This window comes from Mustela lutreola, chromosome 6, assembly GCF_030435805.1.
Source record: "Mustela lutreola isolate mMusLut2 chromosome 6, mMusLut2.pri, whole genome shotgun sequence".
Classification (NCBI taxonomy): Eukaryota; Metazoa; Chordata; class Mammalia; order Carnivora; family Mustelidae; genus Mustela; species Mustela lutreola.
This window is the reverse complement of record NC_081295.1, coordinates 123,702,784-123,723,052: the sequence shown is the minus strand read 5'-3', so window position 1 is coordinate 123,723,052 and position 20,269 is coordinate 123,702,784. Positions and strand designations below refer to the sequence as shown.

The 20,269-nt window shown below is 46.3% G+C and overlaps 2 protein-coding genes and 1 pseudogene across 2 annotated transcripts in view; 2 read left to right on the top strand and 1 right to left on the bottom strand.

Annotated features, from left to right (window-relative positions):
- LOC131834384 (DLA class I histocompatibility antigen, A9/A9 alpha chain-like) overlaps window positions 1-20,269 on the top strand; it is a 189,103-nt gene that overhangs the window by 17,961 nt on the left and 150,873 nt on the right. The gene's annotated exons all lie outside the window — the stretch shown is intronic.
- Window positions 1,654-11,391, bottom strand: LOC131833285 (patr class I histocompatibility antigen, alpha chain E-like). Its single transcript, XM_059176409.1, has 5 exons — window positions 11,358-11,391; window positions 2,930-3,208; window positions 2,692-2,805; window positions 2,230-2,262; window positions 1,654-1,874 (listed from the first exon to the last, which is right to left on the bottom strand). Exons 1-5 carry the CDS (start codon window positions 11,389-11,391, stop codon window positions 1,654-1,656), a joined length of 681 nt encoding a protein of 226 aa, XP_059032392.1.
- On the top strand, window positions 11,502-19,831 carry LOC131833283 (alpha/beta hydrolase domain-containing protein 17B-like; annotated as a pseudogene).

Here is a 20,269-nt window from a genome sequence, read left to right as displayed (position 1 = left end):
GTTCCTGGCACCCAACTCCCCAGCCCTTGGGATCTCCTGAGTGATAAAAGTGTCACTGGTACGCTAATGAGATGACTTGGCCGAGGGTCTTAGACAGTTCAGGTTGGGGCTGATGGCCAGGAGGACCAAGCCATGACTAGAGAGTTGGAGCCACCAGCGTCACTTCCTGACCTCTGTGGAGAGGCTCTGGGGGCTGACCTCGGTCCCCAACAGCCAGTGACTAAATCAAGTGTGCCTATGTCATGAAGCTACCATGAAGACTGATCTATAGTGGGGTTCACAGAGATTCTGAAATGGCGAACATGTCCACGTGCTCTGAGGGGGGGCACATTTCAACAGGGACAGAGTCTCCGGCACCAGGACCTGCACGCTCCCACACTCCCAAGCCTCTTCATCTGGCTGCTCCTGTGTGTCCTTATAATAAACCATAACAGTCAGCATAGAGTTCTCCTGAGACCCAGGAATCCTTCTAACAAACTATTGAATGTCCCCCAACTTTGTAGACAACTTAAACAACAGTGCCAGGGACATGGGAACCTGAGAGTTGAGACTTGCCCGTGAGCTGAGGGCAACTTGCAGGATGAGTCCTCCCACCTGTGCCTCCCATGCTGACCCCAGGTCGACAGGGTCAGGTGCAAAATGAACAAATCGGAGGACACCCAGGTGATGACAGGGAATCAGAGAGCTGGTCAGCTGGGGAAAGAAACCCTCTCCGCCCCATAAAGAGAAATTGAGAGTTAGAGCAAGCGAGTAACCTGCATCTCATCTTGTCCAGGAGCAAAGGATAAGCAGAATGGAAGCTTGTCTATCATGTCCATCTGCCTGCGACCAGCTATTCAGGTCCAGTTAAGGAAGGAGACTCCATACCGGACCCAGTATGGCGTCACGGATGCCACACACCACCGAGAACGTCACACTTAACCCACCACGACTTTAGCTCTCAGGTTCCCATGTCCCTGGCACTGTTGTTCGTGTTGGGCAGCGGTCACATAAACACTGACAGATGCTAGAGAGTTTCTGCCCAGAACATCGCCACACACGGGGAAACAGACACAGTCACACGACACGTCGGTGCACACAGACCACTCACGTCTTGCAGACTTGGGGTTTCTCGTCCTTGCAAGAACAAAGGAGGGCAAATCTGTCCTGAGCCATCAGGCCACCAGCCCACCTCACCACTGCCCGTGTTTGTGAGCGAGAACTGCAGTGGACGACATCTGGGACTGATCACGTAGTGTCAGGGGAATGAGACGACAGCTGTCATTTATTACCCACTTGTTCCCTCGGCCAAACCTGAGCACCTACAGAGCACCAGGTTGAGCTGCAGCCTCAGATCTGTGCTCCGAAAATGACAGTTAGTTGTTCTCTCTCCATCCCTCGCTGCCAGCACCCCAGCAGCCTTCCGACATGAGAATTCTGCGGTCAGGGCTTTGGAAGAAACCGCCTTCCTCCAGAGCAGAGGAAGACTTGTTTCCCCCACATCCTTCCACGAGACCCAGCATGAGGCTCCTCCAGACAGGGGAGCACACGCTGGACCCAACTCACGACCCACAGATAGAGAGACGCTGCCACTGTGCATGTGACAGGGGGCGTGAGTGGCAGGTGTCCCCCAGGTCCATGAGTGGCCATAGTGGATGTCCCGACCCAACCAAGTCAGTGGTGTGAGCAGTGATCTCTGTGCCTGTGGCAGAGGCCGGGGTTCCCGTGTGAGACGCAGCTGGACCGGCCACTGCAGGTGTGCTCCTGGCTGCACAGGAACATGTTCCCCAGGAACATGTTACATCCACAGAAGATGCACGTGCATATGTGTGTGTGCACTACCTTCTGTCCAAGTTCCAGCAGGGCGGGGTTCCAGGGTTTGTTCAGAGGAACAGCTGCCGAGAGCAAGCATTCAGAGATGCTCATCATCCCAGCTATGAACTACTCCCTAATCCTCCCCCTGATGACACCAGGTGATGAAAAAATGCCATAAATCTCACACACCGCACCTCATGACAACAACTGTCCTCCCTCAATTTACGAGGGAAAAAAAACATAGTAACTGTGATTTTAATGCCCCCCACCCTGGCCTGCTCTCCTCTCTGACCTCAGCAGCTCCAGATCCGGCTGAGCACCAGGCTCGCTTGTGGGGATTCTCAGAACACACAGGCCTCTCTGCAGACTCACAGACTCTGAATCTCCCCAGACTCACAGACTCCGACTATTTTGCACATGACCAACCATACATACTTTCAGCCTGAGCATAACTCCTTCCTTTTCCACCTGGTGACAGAAAAAAATCCCATGAGATTATACACAGGAGGCAGGGCCCTAGAGTCTAGATGAAATAGATAGCCTGGACCACAGGGAAGTTTCCAGAATGGTCACTACAGACCTAGGGCAGGATCAGGGACATGAAGGAAAGAGACGGCAGGGCAAGATTAAGCATCTCCATGCAGTCTTTCCTCAGAAAGGACCTTGCTCTAAAACCTGTGACTTCTGGGAATTGGGTCCGTCACCACATTCATCAGGGTGATTAATGTGTCCCTTGCTCTCACCTCTGGTTTACTACAGTGAATGTAGCAATGAGCACACGGTGGACGGGCACATGTGTGCAGAAGACATTGCCCATAAACAAGGCAGGACAGACTTCCACCTGAGCTTGGGACACTGCAGAAGGACAAGAAAACTCAGAGCACTTCCCTTCCCTACCTGAGCTCTCCTTCCTCCCCATGACAGCTCCAACCACCACAGTACCAGTGACCACAACGACAATCAGACCAGCCACGATGCCCATGATGGGAATTGGGGGCTGAGGAGAGGACCCTGGGAAGAGAGGATACAGTAAGGACCTTGACCCATAGGTCTCAACCCAGACCCTACTGAAGATCTCCACAACAGAACCTGATGTCCCTGACAGGAGACTCTGTACCCAGGTGTCCCTCCTTACCCCATCTCAAGATAATGTGCTTGGGCAGCCCCTCATGCTGCACATGGCATGTGTATCTCTGCTCCTCTCCAGAAGGCACCACCACAGCTACCCACTTCTGGAAGCTTCCATCTCCTGCAGGCTTGGTCTCCACAAGCTCTGTGTCCTGGGTCAGGTCCTCCTCCTCATCACTGTGCCAGGTCAGGGTGATCTCATCAGGGTAGAAACCCAGGGTCCAGCAGCTCAATATGACCCGATGATCAGAGACGAGATGGTAGGTGACATGTGTCTTCAGGGCATCTGAAGAGAAGGGTCAGAAAATTCAGGAATTTAGGGAGGAGTTAAGGTGATGGAGAAGTAGGAGACCCAAAGTTCATCTGGTCCCTAGAATCAGCTAGATAGTTATCAAGTCATTGTGAACACATAGGAATCAATGGGAGATGTGAAGAAAGAAATGCCACAAGGCTACAAGTAGGAAAGGGGATTGCTTCAGGAGGCAGATGCCAAGTTTTATAAAGAGCAGAGCACAAAATCAGGACTTTTGGAAATCTGCTCCAGTGCAAGAGGTTCCTGGCTTAAAGGTACTGAGGTGTCAGAGAGGGGCAGAATCTGAGGTGGGACAGCATGGTCTCAGGATCCCCAGGGTCACAGAAAGAACAGGGGGGCCCGAGTATGCAAAGCTCTCAGGCATCAGAGCGGGGAAGCCGGCTGCATGCTGCGAGTCTGGGTGCTGGCTTTCTGCTCCACGTTGCCATGAGCAGGGAGCCGCTGCACTATTCAGTGAACCACTCTCTAAGAATGGGCCCGGTAAGCAGCAGAAGTCCAGCCAGACCCCCACCTTCCCTGGGTGGAACTGCACCGGTCCCTGCTGCAGGAGTCCATCAAGTTTGGAGTTTTGAGACTCAGTCATGTTCCTGACATAAAAACGCTTGGTCACAGGCTGGGTGAACACAGAGTTCATAGGAAAACCAGGGAGACCAGGCTGATCAATTGCGTTTCTGTGCAGGCTCACTAAAGAGTGGGGAGTGTGAAGTTTCAGATCCAAGTCTAGAGAGCAAGGTGCAGCCATATTTACCCCACTGACCAGAGCTGAAAGCCTCAGGGACCAAAACAGTGTCACCTAGTGGAATCCAGAGATTGAAGCACTGATCAAAGCTTCCCAAAAAACAAGAGTCTGGGGCCTGATGGATTCTCTGGAGAATTCTACCAAACATTCAAAGAAGAAATAATACCTATTCTTCTGAAACTGTTTCAAAAATAGAAACAGAAGGAAAACTTTCAGACACTTTCTATGAGGTCAGTATTTCCTTGAGCCCCAAACCAGGCAATGACCCCATCAAAAAGGAGAATTTCAGGCCAATATCCCTGATGAATTGGATATCAAAATTCTCAACAAGATCCTGGCTAATACAATCCAACAGTACATTAAAAGGATTAGCCGGGGCGCCTGGGTGGCTCAGTGGTTTAAAGCCTCTGCCTTTGGCTCGGGTCATGATCCCAGGGTCCTGGGATCGAGCCCCGCATCGGGCTCTCTGCTTAGCAGGGAGCCTGCTTCCTCTTCCCTCTCTCTCTGCCTGCCTCTCTGCCTACTTGTGATCTCTATCTGTCAAATAAAATAAATAAAATCTTTAAAAAAAAAAAAGGATTAGCCATCACCACCAGCGGGGACTTATCCCTGGAATTCAAGGGTGGTTCAGCATTCCAAATCAATCAATTTGATAGAATACATAAATAAGAGAAGAGACAAGAACCACATGGTCTTCTCAATTGATGCACAAAAAGCATTTGACAAAATACAGCATCCCTTCCTGATGAAAACTCTTCAGAATATAGGGACAGAAGGAACATTCCACAAGTTCATAAAATCCATCTATGAAGAACCCACAGTGAATATCATTCTCAATAGGGAAAAGCTGACAGCCTTCCCATGGAGATCAGGAACATGACAAGGATGCCCTCTCTTGTCACTATTGTTCAACATAGTACCAGAAGGCCCAGCAACATTAACCAGACCACAAAAGGAACTAACAGATATTCAAATTGGCAAAGAAGAATTCAAACTCTCTCTTTGCAGATGACATGTACACTCTGTGGAAAACCCAAAAGTCTCTACCTTCAAATTACTAGAACTCCTACAGCAATTCAGTAATGTGGCCAGGTACAAAATCAGTGCACAGAAACTAGTTGCTTTCTTATACACTAACAATGAAACTGTAGAAAGAGAAACTAGAGAATCAATTCCATTTACAATAGTACCAAAAAACACAAGATACCTTGGAATAAATCTAACCAAAGAAGTAAAGGATCTATACTCTAGGAACTATAAAACACCCATGAAAGAAATTGAAGACAAAAAAGATGGGAAAACATTCCATGCTCATGGATCAAGAATAAACATTGTTAAAATGACTATGCTGCCCGGAGCAATCTATACTCTCAACGCCATCCCAATCAAAATACCATGGCATTTTTCAAAGTGTCAGAGCAAACAATCATAAAATTTGTATGGAACCAGAAAAGTCCACAGGTCACCAAAAAAAATGTTGAAAAGAAAAAGCTGGGGGGCATCACGTTGCCTGATTACAAGCTATGTTACAAAGCTATGATCACCAAGTCAGCATGGTACTGGAACAAAAACAGACACATAGACCAATGGGACAGAATAGAGAACCCAGATACAGGCTCTCAACTTTATGGTCAACTAATCTTCAAAAAGCCAGGAAAAAATATCCAATGGAAGAAAGACAGTCTCTTCAATAAATGGTGCTGGGAAAATTGGACCGCTATATACAGAAGAATGAAACTGGACCCTTCTCTTACATCATACACAAAGATAAACTCAAAATGGATGAAAAACCTCAATTTGAGACCAGAATCCATCATAATCCTAGAGGAGAACATAGGCAGTAACCTCTTCAACATCGGCCACAGCAACCTTTAAGACAGTCCCCAAAGGCAAGGGAAACAAAAGCAAAAATGAACTTTTGGGACTTCATCAAGATAAAAAGTTTCTGCACAGCAAAGGAAACAGCCAACAAAACAACGGAAGAAGATATTTGCCAATGACACTACAGACAAAAGGTTGATATCAAAGATCTATAAAGAACTTCTCAAACTCAACACCCAAAAAACAGATAATCAAGTCAAAAAAGGGAAGAGGACATGAGCACACACTTCTCTGAGGAAGACATACAAATGTCTAACAGACACATGAAAAGTGTTCATCATCACTAGCCACCAGGGAAAATAAAATCAAAATCACATTGAGATACCACCTCTCAGCAGTCAGAATCGCTAAAATTAATAAGTCAGGAAACAACAAATATTGGCTATGTTGTTGGTGGAAATGTAAGCTGATGCAGCTACTCTGAAAATACTGTGAAGGTTCCTCAAAAAGTTAAAAATAGAGCTACCCTACAATCCAGCAATTGCACCACTGGGTACTTACCCTAAAGATACCAATGCAGTTATCTAAAGGGGCATGTGTACCCCAATGTTTATAGCAACAATGTCCACAATGGTAAAACTGTGGAAAGAGCCTGTATTTCCATTGATGATGGATGGATAAAGATATTACACACACACACACACACACACACACACACACACACACACAGAGAATATTACTCAGCCATCAAAAAGATGAAACTTTGCTATTTGCAATGACATAAATGGAAATAGAAGGTATTATGCTAAACAAAGTACGTCAACCAGAGAAAGACAATTATCATATGATCTCACTCATATGTGGAATTTGAGAAACAAAACAGAGACTCACAGGGGAAGAGAGGAAAAAATAAAACAAGATGAAACCAGTGAGAGAGACAAACTTAAAGGGACTCTTAATCATATCAAACAAACTGAGGGTTGCTGGAGGAGACACGGGTGGAGGGATGGCGCCCCTGGGTGGTGGACATTAAGGAGGGCACATTTTGTAATGAGCACTGGGTGTTATAAAAGACTGATGAACCACAGCCCTGTACTCTGAAACCAATGAAACTTTGAATGTTAATTAATTGAATTTAAACCAATAAAACATTAAATATTACTTAATTGAATTTAAATTTTAAAGTGTTGAAAAAATTAAAAGATAAAAATAAAAAGACAAAAGAGGACTCCTAAAGTTTGAGAGAGGAAATAAACAGAAGCACTGAGAGCCTTCCAGGGTCCACAAGGGTGGGGATGCAAGAGTGTGTGAGGAGCCAGCATGGAGGGGACTGTGCCCAGACTGTGCTCAGTGCATCATGGGCTTTGACATGGTCGCTGCTCTGCTGGTCATCCTTGATGCTCCTTGGTCCCTTGTACCATCAGTGGAAACTTGTCACACCAGGCCCAGTAATCACAACAACTCCGATCTCTCTTCTCTCTAGGACTTTATGCATCAAGATTTTCCTGTGAACAGGGTTGCCAGAGCTTAGGCCTGGTCAGGACTCAGCTCCCAAGTTTTTGCTGTCTTTTTCCTTCTCCTCCTCCTCCTCTTGCTCTTCCTTCTTCTTCTTTGCTTCTATGGAGAATTAGGCCTGTTGTTTATTGGGTACAAGTTGTGGTCTCATGTTCCTCTGGTGTTCCCAGTCTGGGACAGCCCCAGGGGTCCTCTGTCTCTCATTGTCCCCACAAGGCCCAAGGGGCCTCTGCACACAGGAATATCTGTGGGGTTCAAAGGTGACATTTTATACCAGTCCATCTCTTCTAGGGCTCATCTCCTTCTAGAGTTGTTCTGGATCATTCTTTCCATCTTTCCCCATCTTTTTTAAAAAGCATATTATGGAGTTAGAGACAGCAACTGATAATTTCTCATCCTCATTATATTTCAGTTAGTTTCTATTTTCTTGGCTCACCCACATGCCCCCCTGTTCTTGACACTAGTAATTCCAGCTCTGCTTCCATTCCTGATTCATAGAGTGATGAAACAGTGTCTAATTTGAATTCACATTTCTCTGGAATACGTGACCCACAAGCCTAGATGCACCTTTCCAGAAGGGAGAACTGTCATTGTTTCCTGTGCATGCCGGAGAGATGATGCAGGGAGGAGGACATGGGGACGTGGAAGAGACACCACTGGTGAGAAAAGTGATAGGTTCCATGAACAGCAGTGGCCTCAGGCTCATCTAGAAGAGTGAGGTTCTCTGAGCAGATCATTTCTCCAAGTAGTAACTTTCAGACACAGAAACTCCTTTGTAACATCTAGGACACCTCAGTGAAGTAGAAACAGACCAAATGGGCCCACCTGGTGGGGCGTATGTGCTGGTAGTGAGGGGCAGACCGTCTGCTAGTAACTAAGGGAAGTGCGTGTGTTAGAGATTGGGAAGTGCAGTGAGGAAGGGGACCCAGAGGAGACCTGTATGGGGACAGGGAAGACGGCTACTTTACTACAGTGGTTAATTGTGGGCCTCACTGAGAAGTTGACCTCTGAGACATTAGAAGGACATGAAAAAATTGTGTAAGAAGAGGTCTGGGGAGAGTTCTTTCCAGGCAGGGAGGCTCCAGTGCACATGCACTAGAGCAGGACCCTGTCTGTGTTCAAGGAAGGATGAGGAGGCCACTGTGGCTGCAGCAGAGAGCAGGTGACATGAGTCAGATACTGACCACATCATGCAGGCCTGAGGGTGTGAGAAGGGTTTTGAGTTTCCTTTGAGTGAAATGTGGAGTTACAAGAATGAACAGATCAGGGTAGGGGCAAGATGGCAGAGGATTAGGGGACCCTATTTCAACCAGTCCCCTTAATTGAGCTGAATAGCCATCAGAGCACTCTGAACACCCATGACATCAGCCTGAAACTGTGTCTGAAAGATTATACAACTGGATCTCTACGGGGGCAGAGGATCAACAGTCAAGAGGTACAAAACATAGAGTTGGGATTGTGAAGACAGATATCGGAGGAGAAACAGAAGGGGGAGGGAACCACCATTAGAAGGGGGAGGGTAGCCACATACATTACTCACTGCTTGTCAAGGTAAGTGTACACTTACTCCCCTCCACCTGTTTCACCCAAACCCCATGTCCCTACCCACCACGTCTCTGCCAACCATCTGTTTGTTCTCTATGGTTATGTTTATTACTATTTATCTATATGTTTATATTCCATTTTTTGATTTCTCTCTTCTCTTGTTTTGTTTCTAAATTCCACATATGAGTAAAATCATACGGACTTTGTCTTTCTCTGACTATTCTGCCTGCATGATACTCTCTTGATCCATCCATATTGCTGCAAATGGCAAGATTTCATTCTTTTTTTTTTTTTTTATGGCTGAGTAACATTTCATTCCATAAATGTACCACATCTTCTTAATACATTCATCTATCGATGGATATGTGGGCTATTTTCATAATGGGACTATTGTAAATAGTGCTGCAATGAACCAGGAATGCACATAGATTTTTGAATTAATGTCTTCATATTCTTAGGGTAAATACCCAGTAGTGAAATTCTGGATCATATGGGAATTCTATTTTTAATTTTCTGCAGAACTTCCATACTGTTTTCCAAATGGCTATACCAGTTTACATGCCCATTAACAGTGCCAGAGGGTTCCTTTTTCTCCACATCCTCACCAGCACCTGCTGTTTCTTGTGTTTTTTTATTTTAGCCATGTTGACAGGTGAGAGGTGATGTATCATTGTGGTTTTGATTTGGATTTCCCTGATGATGAGTGATTTTGATCATCTTTTCAAATGTCTATTGGCCAAATGGATGTCTTCGTAGGAACAAGTCTATTCATGTCTAATGTTCCTTGGTTAACTGGAATATTTGTTTTCTCTTTGTTTAATTACATTAGTTCTTTGCATATCTTAGATACTATCCTTTTATCAGCTATATCATTTGCAAATATATTCTCCCATTCTGTAGGTTGCCTTTTAGTTCTGTTCGTTGTTTCCTTTGCTGTGCAGGAACTTTTTATTTTGATGTAGTCCCACTCCTTTATTTTTGCTTTTGTTTCCCTCAGGATTCATACCTAGAAAAATGCTGCTGTCCTTGATATCAGAGAAATTACTGCTTGTGCTCTCTTCCAGGATTTTTAGGATTTCAGGTCTCACATTTAGGTCTTTAATCCATTTTATATTCATTTTTGTGTATGGTATAAGAAGATGGCCCAGTTTCATTCTTTTGCATGTTGCTGTCCACTTTTTCCAACACCATGGGTTGAATAGACAGTCTTTTTCCTGTCACATATTCATTCCTGGTTTGTTAAAGACAAGTTGACCATGTAAGTGTGAGTTTACCTCTGAATTTCTATGCTGGTCCATTGATCCATATGTCTATTTTTATGGCAGTACCGTACAGCTTTGATTACTACAGCTCTGTAATCTAACTTAAAGTCTGGAATGTGATGCCTCGAGTTTCACTTTTCTATTTCAAGATTGCTTTGTCTACTCATGGTCCTTGTGATTCTATACAAATTTCAGGACAGTTTGTTCTACTCTGTGAAAAACACTGTTGGTATTTTGATAGAGATTGCATGAAATATGTAGATTGATTTGGATAACAGAAATTTTAACAATATTTTTTCTTCCAGTCCATGGATTGGATTCTTGCCATTTGTTTGTGCCATTTTCAATTTCATTCATTAGTGTTTTATAGTTTCCAGAGTACAAGTTATCCACCATTTTGGTTAAGTTTATTCCTAAGCACTTTATTATTTTTGGTGCAATTCTTCAATGCCTTCCCACAGCCCTTGCCCACGTGCCTAGCCATCACCAAGCTTTCCTCCCTCAGAAGCTCCTCCTGTGGGGCCCTTGCAGTCAGCCTCCCTCCTCCTTGCTCTCAGCCTATGCCCCCTCCTTCCTGTCAGTTTGTAATTAAGTTCTTTCAGGGCACCCAGTCCCCGATTCCCAGACCCTCAGCACTAGTCTCCCCTGCTGCCTCTTGCCATCCCTCTTCCTCACTGACTAGAAAAGTGCTCCAGGTCCAAATGCACAGGTCCTTGGCCTTCATCCTGACTTTGGCTCCTTGACCCCAGTGGTCCTCATTCCTGACACGTAGCCCCAAACTGGTTGTTCCTGACACATGCTCAGCTGCAGCCTTTCCCTACAGCCAGGCCTCTACCTGCCTGCCTTCCAGGTATGGTTGTCCCACCCAAACTCTTTTGGGGTCTGACCTGCCACATCCATCCCTGCCTGAATGATCCCTACCATCTAGGTCCTTCCCCAAGGTGTTCACTATGGAGTTTTGGCTCTATTTTCTCGTCTGTTTCTCCTCCTTTCTAATATAGACTACCCTTGGGCTCACTGCCTAGAAGCTCTGAGACCCCTGCGTACTCTCTCTCCCCAGTGAACAATGGTAGGTCCATCCTATTCCCCACCAGGGGCATCATCAGGCCACTCTTCCAGTCTGGGTCTAGGCCCACACCTTCCCCTCTCCCAGAAGTACTGGCCTACCATAAACACCCTTGTGGTCACGATCCCCTCCACAGCTCCCCTGCCTCGCTAATCGTCCCTCACTTGGCACTACCTAGTCCCTGATGAAACTTCACCACAGGCATCATGGTCCATGTTTCTCCACTCCACCATAACCCTCCTGGGCACCATGTCACCCCTGGTCATAGATCATTCACACTTAACCACCCCCTTCATGAAGGTCAGGCCTTCATGCACCATGACAGTGAGTAAGACATGTCAAAGCCACAGGGACTGTGGGAAGAGGAATTCCTGGGACCTGAGACGTGACACACAGAGTGAGTGTGTGTGTTTTTTTAATAAGCCACTTCACACCACAGAAAATATTTAATAAATCCAGAAAAAGGAAAGAATATAATGACAGAAGAGCTTCTGTCTCAGTTCTCACTGCCCCTCCCTCCTTGCTGATAAGACCTCTGCTTCACCATGGCCTTCTTGCTCCTCTCTTGGTCCCTGAAGGTCAGCCTCTCCCTACCTACAGGAGCCTGTGTCCCCTTCTCCTGGCTCCTGTCCTGAATGTCTACCATCTCCACCTCCCTCAGCTAGTCCTTCTTCATTCTCCTTCCCCACCTTTCCTCTCTGCCTGCATTGGAAAGCCTCCTTCCTGTCCCTTGTACAAGTGCATTTCCTGTATCCTTAAGACTTCAAGCAGCTCAGCACAGCAGACCTTTTCTGAGAAACATTTGACATGCAGTTACTTGCAGGAAGCAGTTTCATTCATGTTCTGTTTCCTGCCCAGAGTCCCATGGTCTTCATTATAACCTCATGGTGGTGTCCCAGAATGGATCTGTGCATCAGAGAATTTTCAGGAGAGACGCTTGAATGGTCAGGCCTTCATGCACCATGACAGTGAGAAAGACATGTCAAAGCCACAGGGAATGGGAAGAGGAATTCCTGGGACCTGAGACGTGACACACAGAGTCGAAGGACTTGGAAGGTAACAGAGGAGCCTCAGAATGACTCTGGCAGACATCTAGCCCTGCAGGCACAGAAAGGAGGTGAGAGGGGGTTGGAGCAGGGGCGGGATGGGAGATTTCCCCAGGGAAGTTCAGGGCAGAGAGCAGAGATCTGTATCTTTCCCTGGATTTGCCTGGGAGTGGGGGTGAGGATTGACTGTCTATGGATTTTAGCCTACAGGGACCATTACTCAGCCAGCACAGGGAAGGCATGGAGGAGAACAGGGAGGGGCCCCTCTGGTTGGAGTTGTCACTGGGGCAAGGAAAGCAGAGGGACACAGGATGAGAGAAGTCACTGCTGGATAGTGGCCAGTTCGCATTCCGTCTAGGAGTTCTGGGCCTGGAAAAGCTGAGAAGACAACAGCACCAAGGTCTTCAGGCATTTCCACTATATTGGGGAGCTCTTCCTCTCTTACGATCTGAAAATCCATGGATGGACACTTCCCTGGTCCTCTGCTCAAACCTTGGCTATGGAAATCAAGAAGTCCTTGATGGCTGTCAAAGCTAGGATTTCTCAGCCCATATACAGGGAGAGCTTTTGTAGAAGTAGCAGAGATATCTGGAGTCCTGGATGAGTTTCTTTGGCAGAAATGGTTCACCACTGGGGCACAGATTTTCTTCTCTGCTGGACCCATTGAGCCTCCCCCCAACAGCCCTGTCCAAGGAAGCCTTCTTTGTCTGATGGAATGCACATAGGTTCTGCTGGTGCATTGTACTGTGATCCACCTGTCCTAATAAAGCCTCTGAATAAAGGATAGAGACAACAATCATGTGGAGACAGAAGTGAATCCTCCCAGGGGTGTCTGGGAGGCTCAGCTGGTTGAATCCAACTCTTGATTTCAGCTCAGCCAATGATCTCAAGGTTGTGAGTTTAAGCCCAGTGTGCGTCTCCATGCTCGGTGCAGAGTCTGTGGGATTCTCTTTCTCCCTCTCTCTCTCTGTTCCTCTGCCTGCTCATGAAATCTCTTGTTCTATAAACCAATCAATCAATCAATGAATAAAAAGACATAAATAAAATAAAAAAGAAGAGGAAGAAGGAGGAGAATGAGAAGGAAGAGGAGAAGAAGGAGGAAAAGAATAAGGAGGAGGAGGGGAAGAAGTAGTGATTCCTCCTAGTGTCAACAGTCCAGGGAGGCAGTGGTCCTCCTGCAGAAAATTGAACCAGGGAAGATGAGCGTCAGGCAGGAGAGGAAGCCCTAGCCTCACTGTCACAAAGAGTTGTTCCCTTATAGTGCCCTCAGCCCAAGAACCCACCCGTCATGTTCCACCCCTGAGCATCAACTCATGGATCCAACAGAGTGAGGCCTGGATCCCGGGTCCAACAACATGCCTGTCCAAAGGAACTAGGTCCTATGAAGCAGAACAAACCTGGAGAACGAGAGCTTCAGCCAGAGGTGGAAAGGCAAGAGAAACAGCCCTGATCTCTCTCTCTCTCTCCCTTAGAGGGGAGCAGGGCTAACCCTGTACCTCACTGGCTCTGTGCTTTCTTCTCCAGTGCTCTGAACATGACCTACAGCCAGACTTTGGAGGGGAAGTCCAGCTTGACAGGCTGGGTGTTCTATTTCTCTCCCAGGAATATCTCCCTGACCAGTATGCCCAGCAGTTGAGGGGTGTCCTGCCTAGTGGGAATGGGACCTACTGGATGTGTGTGGCTATAAGGATTCCTTAGAGAGAGGATCAGAGGTTCACTTGCTACATGGAAGGCACAGGGAACTGCAGTGCACACCCTGTGACCTCACATTCTGGGCCTGGTCAGGACAGGAGGCAGGGTGGGGAGAAGACAGCAGTTCTGTGCTCCTGGGGTGCCAGGTCAATATAAGACCCTTTTCCAGGAAAGGCCCTGGTGTATCAGAATGGAGTAACAACCTTCTTATTGCTGATGGTTTCCTTTGTCATTCTTACATGAGTCCTCTCTCTAAGAAAAGAAGTCAACAAGAGCTGCGGGAGCCCAAGTGAGAAATATGAGCAGTGGGTGGGATGGGCGGGGCTCTCCTGGGATATGGGCAGTCCCTCGTGTCTGCACAATATGGAGGGCACGACAAGCCTCTGTAACAGGAGCTGAAGTCAGAGTGCTGAGAGAGTGGGAGCCACATGTATATATACACCCTTAGCCCCATTCAAAGCCAAGATCGCTGGGACCCTTGAGTGGTGAGCATGACTCGTCTTACTCTGGATGCGGATTGGGTAGTGGAGGCTGAGACTCCCTCTTCTGAGCTGGTCTCTACTTCTCTCTACCCTCAGGCTCAGTAATGTTGGTCTGGGGCATTTCCAGGTGGGAAGGTACAGGAGAGGGGGTGACAGTGGCAGTTTCAGGATGCAGAGGGTGGATAGATAGCCTCAGAGATGGGGTCTCAAGAATCTCTTACACCTCATTTGCAAGAAGGTTGTAAGAGGCACTGCCTGAATTGCCTGGGGAGTCAATGCTAGGAAAGGGGCAGGCCGGCTCAGGCAGCCTCAGCCAAGCAGCATTTGGGGAGGACCTGTGATTCCAGGTACAAATGGACCAAGAAGGAGCAAGGAAGGGCTAGCGTGCCTGAAAGCTGAGTCAGGGATGAGAATGGAGGGCTGTGAGCATGGGATTTTCCTGAGTCAGGTCATGTACAGACCCCACTGCAACCTCTCTTTCTAGACTGCCTGCCAGTCATCTGAGCTTTCTGATGTGCCTTCCAGTTAAGAGCTTTTGGCTCAGGGGTGGGGAGGGAGGAGGCTGAGCTGCAGGTGGGGTCTATGCCTGTAGTGAGCATGGCCAACAAGCAGACCACAGCCCTGGTGCACAGGTGGTTATGCAAGTGGGGATCCAGACACCCATGGAGAGAAAGTGCTGTGTTTGTGACGACTGCCTGGCCTCGGGGAAGAGGTAATAGGACCTGTCCTTCAGGGATGCCCTGTGCTCCTTGGGGCTTGAGACGGGTTGGGGCCTGAGACAAGGGAAGGCTTTGAGTTTCTGCTCCAGAGTGCTGCTCTTGGTCCCAGGGCCCTTTCCTGCTCCTGTCTTGTGGTTGGTGGAAGCAGGCCCAGGTGACAGTGCTGAGGGATCATGTAGGGCAGCTGAAGACTAGCACAGGCTGAGAAAAGAAGTGTGAGAGAGAAAATAATGAGGGTGTTATCCTCCTTCAGAGAAAGGCAAAGCTGAATTTAGACAGCTGAGGAAGTCCTGAGAGCACACAAAGCAATATTTGGCACCAGATGGCCTTCTACTGGTTTCTCTTTCCTCCCTGAGCTTGTGAGCCTTCAAGACCTGGATTAACACCAGATGGCACCAATGGGCCATAATGGCAGCAAGCAGCATTTAACAGCCTCAGTACACTCCCCATTGAGAGGCAACATATTTTAGAATATTCTAGACCATTCAGATCTCCAGATAACTATAGCCCCAACCAATGTCACACAGAGCAGAAGAGTTGTTGCTGGGCCTAGCTGACTCACACAATGAGAGAGAAAAAAAAGGTGGCTGTATTATTTGGAGATTTTTTTGTTATCTAGCAATAAGTAACAGCAATGTCTAATGTACTACTAATTTTTTTAAAGATTTTATTTATTTATTTGACAGAGAGAGATCACAAGTAGGCAGAGAGGCAGGCAGAGAGAGAGGAGGATGCAGGCTCCCTGCTGAGCAGAGAGCCCGATGTGGGACTCGATCCCAGGACTCTGAGATCATGACCTGAGCCGAAGGCAGCCGCTTAACCGACTGAGCCACCCAGGCACCCCCTAATGTACTACTATTATTACGTTTTATTTATTGTCTGTCTTTCCTGTGAGATGGGAAGCATTAGGACAATATGTGCTGTGTCTGTGGCATTAAATGATTACCAGGCCTAACAGAGTTTGGCCCAGAGGCATTCATGGAATATACTTAGAGGAATGAAAGAAAGAATGAATGAATGAATGAAGTGATCAGAATTCCTTAAACTTGGACTTGGAGCTTGTAAGAGGAAAGAGTATAGGCATTTGGCATAGGGAGTTATTTTTGAAGTGTGTGTGTGTGTGTGTGTGCGCGTGCACGTCCATGGACCCGCACAAGTTCCTATATGGGTTTAGTATGTACGTATTGGTCTTGGTTGCCTGAAGAAGGAACCAGGAATATGAAGAGTACCTCCTACACTCATATTCCAAACACATGGGTGGTATAGACAGGTAGCACCTAACCACCAGATGCCTCTGAGATGTCTTGGGCTTGGGTTTTAATTATGCTGTAGGTCATTGACTCAGCGGCAGGGCTTCAGGCCCTTTGGAGCACATGGTGAGCCATCCTCAAATCCCCAGATCAGCCATTAGGGTAGAAATGAGATTTGAGGTTGAGTAGCAGAGCTCCTGTCTAGCTGTTAAGGGTAGCAGACAGTGGGACCTGAGGTGGTCAGGACTGAAGATTCTGGCATTCACATCACTTGACATCACTGAGGAAAGAGCCAGTATCACAGTCTCTAGCATCCGAGATAGCAGTAGGAATGAGTGACAGGAACTCATGTCCAAAGTCATCTCCATGGAAAGCGGCAGTGTGTTTACCAGAGCATCCGGCATATTTGTGGGGCTGGCTGCAGATCTGGGAATCAACAGTTCTGGCTTGGAGACCTCTCTGTTCCCTAAAGCCAGAGTCCCTGGGCACTCAGTGGGGAGGAAACCTCAATATCGGTGTAGATTGTTGGGAAACACTTTACAAGCCAAGCCTGATCAAACATGCATCGCCCCTTTATGTAGGGCCCTGTGCTACTGTCATAGGTCAGGGACATACTGGGGAGGTAATGAGTGAGCAGGAATAAAGGAGCTCAGGTTTCTGTCCTCAGCCCTGTGACCACAAAGAGGTATTGCCACTCTGCTCTCAGATTCTCACCAAATAGCACTGAGGTGGGGGCAGGGAGGGGGCTGGAAGGAATAGGGATGTAGTGAGCACTCACATGTTCAGGAAAAAGTGTAGGCTCAAAAGTGACATGGGGTAGGTGATGTGTATACGTAAGGCTGATTTCTGGCACACAGCCTAGAACAATATGGAAATTAAAACAAACAACAAACATGTTGATGGGAGAATCTGACTTTCAGAGTTACCACATCATAAGATTGAGATGACCCATTTTCAAAAATAACAAAACACAAAGTGTACAAAGAAACAGAACAACATGGCCCATTCCAAGTTAAAAAAAAAAAAAAAGAAAGAAAGAAAAAAAGCAGAAAGTGTTCCTATGGAAGATCCTATGGTGGACTTACTGGACAAGTACTTTATTTATCAGAGGGAGAGCACAAGCAGGCTGGGTGGCTGGCAGAGGCAGAGAGAAACAGGCTTGTCATTGAGCAAGGGGCCCAATGTGGGACTCGATCCCAGGACCCTGGGATCATGACCTGAGCCAAAGGCAGCGGCTTAACCAACTGAGCCACACAGGCATCCCTCTGGACAAGTACTTTAAATCCACTGTCTGTATGATGCTCTGAGAATTAAAGAAGTCAAGATAATTAGATATGTGTAAAATAAAGTATTTACAAAGAGATACAATACACAAAAAGAAACTAAAAGGAAATTCCAGTGCTGATATCGACAATAACTCAAATGAAAGTTTTACTAGAGGTGTTCAAGAGTAGAAGCAAGTAGAAGAAAGAATCACTGAACTTGAAGGGAGGACTATTGAAATGATCAAGTCTGAGGAACAAAATGAAAACAACTAAAGAAAAGGGAAGAGAGCCTACTGGAGCACTGACATAACATAGTGGGAACCAACCAGCATCTGGGGGGTTGCGGACAGAAAAGAAAGAAAAAGGTAAGAAAGAGAGATTGTTTGAAGAAATAATGGCTGAAAACTCACCCAAATTCAAGAAAGACATGAACATAAACATACTCCAATCAAAACATAGAGCTTGGCAGAATAGTGAGAGAGGGATGATCCAACTATATGTATTTAAAAGAGACTCACTTTATCAAAATACACAAATACTTCAACAGTGAAAGGATGGGAAAACGTATTCTGTGCACAAAATAACCAAAAGAAAACTGGAGTGTTTCTACTAATATCAGTCAAAATAGAATTAAAATAAAAAATATTTAGAAGAGACAAAAAGAACAGTATATGTGAACACACGTTTCAATAGAACATGAAGATGTAACAATTATAAATGAGTAGCACTTAATAACAGATCAACAAAATCTATGAAGTTAAGCTTCATAGAATGAAATGCAGAAGTAGAGAAACCCACAATAATAGTTGGATAATTCACTATCCCATTCTCAAAATTGGATAGAGCAACAAGCAGAAGAAAATTAAGGAAACAGAGGGCTTGAGCAACATAAAAAAAAGAGACTAAATCTGACCCCCATATAAAGAACACTCTACCCACAAATAACAGAATACATGTTCTTCTCCAGGGTACATGGGGCCATTCCCAGGATGCACCACATGTTGGACCACAAATTAAGACTCAACAGAATCAGTAAGAGAGATAGCACATGAACTATCCAACCACAATGGGATGCAGTTAGAAATCAGCAACAAAAGGAAAACTGGAAAATTCACAAATTGGTAGAAATTACACTCTTAACAAATGGGCTGAAGGAAATCACAAGTAGAATACTTACAAAATACTTAAGTCAGTGACCATATCCTCCATGAGGATTCTGCTTGTCCCCTTCATACCCTGCCTGCCTTCCTCCCTCCCGAAGAGCTGGCTATGAGATGACAGGTTAAGGAGGAAGAGAGAGAGGAGGACCAAGAGAAGGAAGACCTGGCCACATCTGGGTGGTGTCTGCAGTGCCAGCAGGGGAGGTAGCGGCAGTGTTGACAGTGTGGGTTGCACCCTGTGGAGGACAGTGTGTGTGTGCTTGTGTAGGGGCTCTCTCCCTGCACTTTCGTCCAGACACCTGGGATGCGGCCCCTCAGGTGTAGAAGATAAATAATATCTCTTTTGGTGACCCATGTGCCCTCTTCTTCTATTCACCTTGACCTGGAAAACTGGCTTTGAAATTACCTTTTTGCCACCTGATCCAACTTACATGTCAACCTGTGATGAATTTGAAAACCGCTGGACTTCACACCAGTCAGAAGGAGCAGACCGACAGTATTCTTCTAGAGAAAAAGATGCTATTGAGAGTCTAGTTCCTTGACTAGAACCAGTCAAGGCAACAGAATTGCCTGTATCTGGTGTGTTATTTACCCAATGCCTTGTATGCTTTACTCTTCTCACATGGAAATGCTGTTGATTTTAATCAAATGATCAGCTTTTGCATATCACTGAGATCATGGATTAATTGTAGTATATTCTCGTATGCTTATTCTGGGTATGGTTCAAGTTCTGGGAAACCAACAGAGAAGAATCTCTATGCAGATAGAGGAGCTGCTTAGCTTGCTCTTAGGACAAGATGTGGCATTCACCCTGAAAATGTGATCGTATATGGCCAGAGTAGATGTTCAGCTCCATTTGTAGATCTTGCTGCTCTGTTTGAGAGTGCTGCTGTTACTCTACATTCTCCTTTGACCTCGGGAATGCCAGTCACTCTTCCTGATACCAGAAGACCTATTCTTTTGAAGTATTCCTAAATATGGACAAAATCTCTGAGAGAACTTCACCAGTCTCAGTAACTCATGAGACTGAATAAAGGACAGGCAAGACTAAGTAGGAAGGTGGGTAGGGGGTGATGTAACTAAGCTCACATAGGGGGCTATGTAACCAGGCTCACAGAAAACCCACATGTGGAGAGAACAATGTGGCAGAGGGGCCAGAGAAGAAAAGAAGGAGACTAGAGGAGCTTCTGGCTGAGAAAATGGCTGTTGATGGTGGGTGTGGGGACACTGGAGACTGGGAAGGTCACTGGAACCATGTAAGAAGTTCCTCGAGCTATCTGGACCCTTCACACACCCTGATATCGAACCAAGCACTTAATCTCTCAGGTTTTTTGTTAGGTACATGTAAAATTCTAGTCATTGGAGCTGGTGGCTTAGGATGTGAGCTCCTGAAAAATCTGGCATTTTCTGGTTTTAGACAGATTCATGTTATAGACATGGGCACTATAGATGTTTCCAATCTGTGTTGTTTC